We start from the raw sequence: 9,222 nt of genomic DNA, 5'->3' as shown, positions 1-9,222 counted from the left end.
GGCACTATACTAGCTATACTGGGGGCACTATACTAGCTATAATGGGGCACTATACTAGCTATAATGGGGCACTATACTAGCTATAATGGGGCACTATACTAGCTATAATGGGGCACTATACTAGCTATAATGGGGCACTATACTAGCTATACTGGGGGCACTATACTAGCTATACTGGGGGCACTATACTAGCTATACTGGGGGCACTATACTAGCTATACTGGGGGCACTATACTAGCTATACTGGGGGCACTATACTAACTATACTGAGCACTATACTAGCTAAACTGGGGCACTTCACTAGCTATACTGAGCACTATACTAGCTATACTGAGCACTATACTAGCTATACTGGGGCATTTTACTAGCTATACTGAGTACTACCTACCTATACTGAGCACTATACTAGCTAAACTGGGGCACTTCACTAGCTATACTGAGCACTATACTAGCTATACTGAGCACTATACTAGCTATACTGAGCACTATACTAGCTATACTGGGGCATTTTACTAGCTATACTGAGTACTACCTACCTATACTGAGCACTATACTAGCTAAACTGGGGCACTTCACTAGCTATAATGAGCACTATACTAGCTATACTGAGCACTATACTAGCTATAATGAGCACTATACTAGCTATACTGGGGCATTTTACTTGCTATACTGAGCACTACCTACCTATACTGGGCACTATACTAGCTATACTGGGACATACTGGGGGGATCACGCGGCCAGCGTTTCCTACCCCGGCTTACATGAGGGTCAATCATTTTTTCCTGTTTTTTGGGGTAAAAGTGGGGGGGTCGGCTTACATGCGGGTCGGCTTGCTTGCGAGTATATACGGTATCTATATGTATGTATATATATCTATATGTATGTATATATATCTATATGTATATATATATCTATATGTATGTATGTATATCTATATGTATGTATGTATATCTATATGTATGTATGTGTATATATATATATATATATCTATATGTATGTATGTATATATATATATATATATATATATATATCTATATGTATGTATGTATATATATATATATCTATATGTATGTATGTATATATATATATCTATATGTATGTATGTATATATATATATCTATATGTATGTATGTATATATATATATCTATATGTATGTATGTATATATATATATATATCTATATGTATGTATGTATGTATGTATGTATATATATATATATATCTATATGTATGTATATATATATATCTATATGTATGTATATATATATCTATATGTATGTATGTATGTATATCTATATGTATGTATGTATGTATATCTATATGTATGTATGTATGTATGTATATCTATATGTATGTATGTATGTATGTATATCTATATGTATGTATGTATGTATATCTATATGTATGTATGTATGTATATCTATATGTATGTATGTATGTATATCTATATGTATGTATGTATGTATATCTATATGTATGTATGTATGTATATCTATATGTATGTATGTATATCTATATGTATGTATATATATATATCTATATGTATGTATGTATATATATCTATATGTATGTATATATATCTATATGTATATGTGTCTATAAGTCTATATATGTATATGTCTATATGTGTATATATGTATATATCTATATATGTGTATCTCTGTATATATGTATATATCTGTATATCTTTGTATATCTCTGTATATATATATATTTTTTTTTTTTTTTTGCTGATTTACTACTTGAAGTAGTTTTACATTAAATGGTCAGATCCGCATTAAACATTGACATTTATTGGCCCACACTGAAAGAGATGCTGGGAATCGTTAGGGAAAGTGAGTATTTTTCAATGAGCAGTGAGTGTAACACATACTGTCATAGTTAGAAAATATAGTTTCTTTGCAGCCTGCACTGAATGCTCAGTGATAATGAACTAGATGTCATAAAATCTGTGTTGTTGAGAAAAATAAACATTTCTTGGAATAGGTACATAGTTAAGTAGTGTAAGATTTATCTGCAAGAGGGTTTAATAAAGTTAACAAAAAAAACTGTTCATGCATATATCTGTCATTCAAAACTTTAGAATGTTATCTTTTTTTCCAGCAAAGTCCTGTTTAAAATTGAGTCTATATATGCAATTTGATCTCATCATTATTTCACTTCAGGTTTTCTTCAAATTTTAACATTGGTGGAATTTTGTTTTTAAATGGGCTGTTACTGTACTTCCTTTGATGTTTCCTGTGGTTAGATCATCCACTGCTACAGAGCCAAAGACTCCCTGTCATATTCCACTATGCTTACAGCTTTAAACAGGATATTGTGAAACCAATGTGCCTTCAAAGTATCTGTGAAATGGTGTAATTGCTTAGTTCAGTTGAATACAGATTTGTATCTGCTTTACGTTTTAATTGCTTCTGATATTATGAATACACCTGTAATCGTAAACAGTGTATGCTTCCAGGAAACAAACAGAATGGCCTACATATTAAGGTATGGTAAATTGTGCATATATTTGTATGTGCTGTCAGTATGTAGTTGGTGAGTCAATGGATTTGTGTATTTGACTTATCACAAAGTTGTTTTGTTTAAATGTGTATGTGTGTGCGTTTGACCCTGTGTCCTTTGTTTGCATGAATGTTAAATGTTGGTCTGTTGTGTTGCCACTCCCGCTTTGGTGCCAACCATCTTGTTCCATTTCCCATGGTCAGGAACATATCTATGTAAACCCCTTACCTGCTCATTTCTGTCTTTCATATGTGGTCTGTTGAGAAGGGGAATGCTCTCTCCGCTATCATTGTCTGGTCTGTGGCGGTTGCCTCACTTGTCACACATTTTCCTTCATAGCCCACGTGTAGATATTGATCAGTTGAAGCTCATTTTGAGGCTGGTCGGAACTCCTGAGCCTGAGTTACTGCAGAAAATCTCTTCAGAGGCTGTGAGTCTTACGTTTGTGTCACAGAGATTTAATTGTGTCACAGCTATTCACTAGCGTTCTTTGCTGCCTAACTGGTGGACTTTGTGATTATTTCCATAATTTTCCATATCTTAGATGATTACATAATTACCTTCTTTGATAATAAAATAAATCTAGAAATTTACATTCTTTAAGGGAGTAACCCTTTATTAGCTGAAATTCTCTTAGGCTTCACACTAATATAAAAATCCTAATCATGTTTTCTTAGTGTGGTGAAATCATGAGCACCCCTCCTAATAAAATGGCACAACTAATACATATTTGCATGTCTGCCATCCTTCCTTATATCCTTGCCATTATCACACCAAAACTTAAAGGGTAAGAATCATAAAACCAAATGTGAAACTGGTGCTTTTAGATGCAGATGTGTAAATGGAATGTCAAGCATTTGCCCTCTGGGAAAAGGAGTGCAAAGGCAGCAGGAATGAAAACTCAGGGTATAGAATATGCAGCAGCTTATTCCTGTGAAGTGGGAAGCAGAGGCAGGAGCCTTGAGACCTCATGACACACAGGGTTTGAGGCAGGGAACACACTTTTTGCCAAATGTAATACTTCCCATGGGACTGCTGTGTTTTCAGGAAACCTTTGCAATTGTGTAGAAAAAAAAAACCTGCACTACTTTTTTGCTCAATGCATGCAATTCCTCGTTGAAAATCACTGGCTGCTGTAAAAAACAAACAAAAAACAGACAATTGCACACACACATCGTGCAGAAAGTCGCTTGCGAGGAATGGTCTGTGTTTCCCACACACAAGTGTGATCCCTTACTCAAACGTAACTTTTAAATAAAGGGAACACATTACTATCAGTTACAGCTAGTTGTGTGCATGTGTTTTGAGTGCAGAGGGTTAATGGTTGTAGACATAACATGGTAACCTGTTTATAAACAGCTGCCAATCAAATTAGCAGTTCTTCAGGACGAGCAACAAATACGACAGAACTCCTGGCTCTGTCCATCCTAATGTAACATGTGCCCCATGCAGTATACTTTACCTTTCTGTGTCTGCCGCTGGGTCTGTGTTCAGTCCACATATATACGTGGGACATTTTTATGGGAACCAGTGCGGAGACGGAGCCAGCGGCGGTCACCAATGGGTAAAGTATACTGCACGGGCCTGCCTGACCATGCAACAATTTCTGCATTGGGGCAGGAACTAGCTTACAGTCATATTAAATGTGATTATATCATCATTCAAGTGTCTGGTTTCTATTAAAAATGTTAATTTATTTGGGCTACCCCTATTTATTTATTTCTTATCCACTAGGGTCTCGGCACAAAAAGAATCTACAGGACCCAGCTGGCCACATACTTTCAGTATGTTGACCGCAATAAATATAGGCCTTAAGAGATACAGCAAACGAGCATTGAATAGAAGAAAACCACATCCATAGATAGGCTTAGACTAAGGTATTTAATTGAAACCTTTGTTCCTGGGTGTATGTGATGGGCTCATATGGTAGTGGTTTGTAGCTGACATGTCCTATCTTCAGGAATACAGGAAAAATTCATTGAATGACCTGAAATTTGGCATCAACCATGCAGAAACATGTTTCTACATGGTTTCTTAAAACTACTACACGTCGTTGGTAATTTCAGCTTGAATTGGAAGTTGATGGGTGGTCTCCTAGCTTACACCAAGCAACTGATGTAAATTAAGATTGTCCTGAGAGTGTAGTCATTTGGAAGCTGTTCGTTAATGTACTTGTAAGACCCAACTTAAGAATAATGCCAAATATTAACAAAGCACCTCTCAGTATCATAACATGGTTTCATGTCACACCCTTTAAGTATTTGCTGTATTTTTGACCTGCATGTTTGTGCAGTTTAATGTGTGTTTTTTTTCAGGATAAGTGTGAATGAGATCCTAAAGCATGATGAATATTTTGAATCTGCTGCATGGACAGAAGAGACATTTGACTGTTAGCTGAACTCTTTACTGCTTAGAAATATTAACCTTTGGCTCTTTGCTGCATTACACATTTACAATCCACTATCTAGATAATTATTAGTTGCACTTTAGTACTGTCTAATTTGCAGTTTTTTCCTTATTTCTGAAGTACAAGTGTTTGTGAAATTGTACACTGTTGGGGATGGTTTAGTACAGATGAAGAGAAGTAAACGTGTTCTCTTTAAAGGGGAGCTAAACACAGAATTCCCTCTCTGTTGTAAAAGATTAGCGACAGCATGATAACTCTTATGGCCAAAAAAAATCTTCATTACAATTTATGGAAATACTAAAATACACGTGGGGTTGATGTGGCTGTGTCATACTTTAAAGCTATAGGCTTGCTATACACCAGCGGTTCTGGATGCTTGCCTGGCTTACAGGGGTGAAAATAGATAATTTGCATATCAGTAGTGGTGCATTGTGGGTAACCACAAATGTTCACTTATACCTAAATTATTGCAAGTTTCCTTCTGTTTTAAGAAGGCAAATTTCACGAAGTGGAAATACAAAAAAATCCTCAAGTTTACAAGTTGGTTTCACTTTGCAGGGGGCACTGAAGGGGTTAAGCCTCAGTGTTTACTGTGTGGGGAGAGATGCATTGGAAGAGCTCTTGCATTCTATTCACAGCTGTTGATAAGAACTAATTATGTAGATACTTTGATCTGGCAAAACAAGCACATTAACACAGAGCAGTGAATGTCTACAGCAACTTAAAGTGTAATAAAGACTTTTCGTTGAGTACTGTGCAAGAGTTCGGTTCCACTGTAAGCCCCCAATCGTATACGGGTAAAATAACCATTAAAGAAAAAAAATCACTGCCCATGATTGGATGCTTGAAGCGAGCGTAGCTGTGACATCACTAAAGAAAGAACATTTCATTGTCATGGCATCATGCTCCAACCAGAATGTACCGGTAAATCTATGGTGCTAACAGTTTGCAGTGTTGGGGGTCACAGCATCTGAGTAATAATCAAACTACCTGGCAGTGCAGTGTTTTATGCTTATACAGCCCTTGACGAGGCTCCTAAGATATAAATCAGCTGCAGCAGATCATGCGTCTGACTGGAACGCCTCCCTTGTATCTCATTAACAGGATGCCCAGCCATGAGGTGAGAGGGCAGGTCTTGTGGTAATCTCCACTGCAAATATTTTAAAGTGATATTTTGTGCCATTTAGACTCTTTATTATTTGTATGCCATACATTTGATAAGCAAATGTATGCACCTAAATAGTTGCCAAGCTACGGCATAAATTAAAATGTCATGTTTTGTGAAAGAAACAAAATGGCATATGTGTCAAAAGCATGCCGGTAATAATATTGCGCAAACTATAAAATGCTCCTTATATGAGGACTTGTTCACCTAGTGCATAATCAATAAACAACCTGCCACTTAGGTCTTTGTTGTGAATTTAGATGCAGTGTTAATAGCAGGGCTGTGGAGTCGGAGTCGTGGAGTCGGGCAATTTTGGGTGCCTGGAGTCAGTCGGAGTCGGGAAAAAATGCACCGACTCCGACTCCTAATGAATTTGTAACTGTAATTAAAATAGAAAATATGATTAAATGTTCTATTTCTCAGATAATAGTCATTAAAAATAATGTATATATACAGTATATATACAGTAATAGCTGTGCTTAGTCCACAAAAATGAAATAAACCAATCAAAATTAGTTACTTGTGCTGCTTCAATAAAGCAGTCCCCGTATTTTTAAGGTCAGATATACATATCTGATTGTGACTGTATATATGATGTGTACACAGGAATCTCTTATATATGTTACGGCCAGAACCCGGAGTTTGGCCAGAACTAGAAGTGGCCGGCCACTTCGGGTTCTGGCCGGCCAATGTGCGAACTGGCCGCTGCGCTGCGGCCAATGTGAGAAATGCAACAATTCCTGTAAGGTTAATGTTATGTTGTGGCCGCAGCGCAGCGGGCAAATGTATCACATCTTACTTTATTCAATGAAATTAAGCCGCCCGGCTTTTTCTCTGCCTCTCTCCTCCCCCCGCCTCTCTCTCCTTCTCTTATGGCCAGCCGGAGGGGACACGCGTGTCCCCGAGAGTCGTTCCTCGCGGCAGGAGAGCAGAGCGGGGAGGCTGCAGACATTGCTTCTGCCAGCACCCGCTCTGCAAGAACGGCAGGATTCCCTGCCGCGACGAACGACTCTGGAGGGACACGCGTGTCCCTGCCCGGCTGCCCATAGGAGAGCGAGAGAGGCGGGGGGAGGAGGAGAGAGAGGCGGGGGGAGGAGAGAGGCAGAGAAAAAGCCGGGCGGCTTAATTTCATTGAATAAAGTAAGATGTGATACATTTGCCCGCTGCGCTGCGGCCACAACATAACATTAACCTTACAGGAATTGTTGCATTTCTCACATTGGCCGCAGCGCAGCGGCCAGTTCGCACATTGGCCGGCCAGAACCCGAAGTGGCCGGCCACTTCTAGTTCTGGCCAAACTTCGGGTTCTGGCCGTAACATATATACTAAATAACATCTATGCTGTAAGAATAAAGCCTGATGTGTAGCTAATAGAGATGGTCAACGAGATGGAAATAATTCTGCATTGATGCTGATTTATGCAAATGTATGCACTCCCTTTGCTGATGAAATCAAATAATTTGATATGTTGTTAAAATTTGGTTTAGTGACTACAAACTAAAGGGTAACTGAGACGGATGAAAAGTAAAGTTTTATACATACCTGGGGCTTCCTCCAGCCACCTTCAGGCTAATCAGTCCCTCGCTGTCCTCCACCACCTGGATCTTCTGCTATGAGTCCTGGTAATTCAGCCAGTCAGCGCTTGTAAAATTCCTAAGCGTTGGCAGTTAAGAGACGAATTTCATGTTACATACTTTTAATCAACAAAATTGTAATATGCAAATTAGAGGAGTCGGAGTCTCGGAGTCGGTGGAATCCTAAACTGAGGAGTCTGAGTCGGTGGATTTTTGGACCGACTCCACAGCCCTGGTTAATAGTTCTAGTTTAGCTTACCATTTTTAATGCATAGATAGTCAATTTACGTTAATTGGCATTGTGCAAAGTTTAATGCACTCCATTTCCGTGTTTTTAAGTATTTGAGTGGAGTTTCAGAATCAAACAAATATGCTTGGGTAGAGTTAGTCAGTGTTAGGGCATTTGTTAGTATTATTCTTATAATGCAAGCTTAACATTGCATACCTTTAAGCCTTGTACACATGCTTAATGGTTCTCGGCAGAGAGGGCCAGTCGGGGGGGCCCTCTGCTGAGAATCTAGCATATGTGCAGCAACCATCGATCTCCCCTTGATGCGCTGGCAAGCAATCAGCCTGGCACTTCGTCTTTTCTGTGGCCTCTGTTTCCCTACTCACCATTTGCCCCTCCTATGTGTGCCGCGCATCCCTAGTCTGCTTACAGAACTCTGCCCTGAACTGTTGCCCAAGGTATAAAGTCCCCTCAGGACGATGGTACATCTAAATACCCCAATTCTAATTCCCCAGGAATGAAGGTAACCATACACTGGTCAGTTTCTTCAACTGTAGATTTGACATTGAATACTCCAGAAGACTAGAGTGATTTGATCAGATTTATATGCAAAAAGTTGCTACCTTAAAGAAAGTAATGAAAAAAAACTCCCCTGGGGGGTACTCTCCTCGGGTGGGGGAAGCCTCCAGATCCTATTGAGGCTTCCTCGGTCCCACGGCGGCAGAGAAAATCCTCCCTGAGCGGCGGCGATGTAAATATTTACCTTTTGGCTCCAGCGCAGGCGCAGTATCCGCTCTTCCCACGGAGATAGGCGACAATAGCTGATTTCCGTCGGACCGCTCTACTGCGCAGGCGTAAGTCGCCTTCGCAGCAGAGCAGACCCGACGGAGATCGGCTATTTTCGCCTATCTCCGTCAGAAGAGCCGCAACAGCGCCCCCGCTGAAGCCCGAAAAGGTAAATATTGCACAGGCTGTCGGATTTGTTGCCTGTGCGCTGTAGGGGCTGCAGCGAGACCGCCGTGGGACACAGGATGACGGGGGGAGCCTCGATAGGATCCAGAGGCTTCCCCCCACTAAGGTGAGTACCCCCCAGGGGAACTTTTTTTCAGTACAGGTTTTCTTTAAGTCCTTTTGTACTTCTCCTTGCAGTACAAAACATAAATTAAAGGCTCATACACACATCAGACCATAGTCTTTGGAAAATGAAAGCTCACAGACCAATTTTACCCCCTTCCATGTAGTATGAGAGTTATACCTACACAGTCTATTCTATGGAGCTGAACTCCCCATCAGACAGAAATCTTTTGCAAGATGATGCACACAAAGATGCTGTAGACATTCAA

The 9,222-nt window shown here is 39.6% G+C and overlaps 1 protein-coding gene across 4 annotated transcripts in view; it reads left to right on the top strand.

Moving 5' to 3' along the window:
- Positions 1-9,222, top strand: part of LOC137546633 (mitogen-activated protein kinase 14) — a 91,469-nt gene that overhangs the window by 63,174 nt on the left and 19,073 nt on the right. For 2 of the 4 annotated variants that reach the window (XM_068269330.1, XM_068269328.1), the window contains exon 9: positions 5,952-6,031. In XM_068269330.1, coding sequence (XP_068125431.1) covers positions 5,952-6,031 — 80 coding nt within the window. Of the gene's footprint in view, positions 1-2,854; positions 2,935-5,951; positions 6,032-9,222 lie in introns of all 4 variants that reach the window. The other 2 variants (XM_068269329.1, XM_068269327.1) reach the window with 1 other exon arrangement.

Source organism: Hyperolius riggenbachi, chromosome 2 (genome assembly GCF_040937935.1).
Source record: "Hyperolius riggenbachi isolate aHypRig1 chromosome 2, aHypRig1.pri, whole genome shotgun sequence".
NCBI lineage: Eukaryota > Metazoa > Chordata > Amphibia > Anura > Hyperoliidae > Hyperolius > Hyperolius riggenbachi.
Note: the sequence above shows the minus strand (reverse complement) of the source record. Positions and strands in the feature narration are given on the sequence as shown.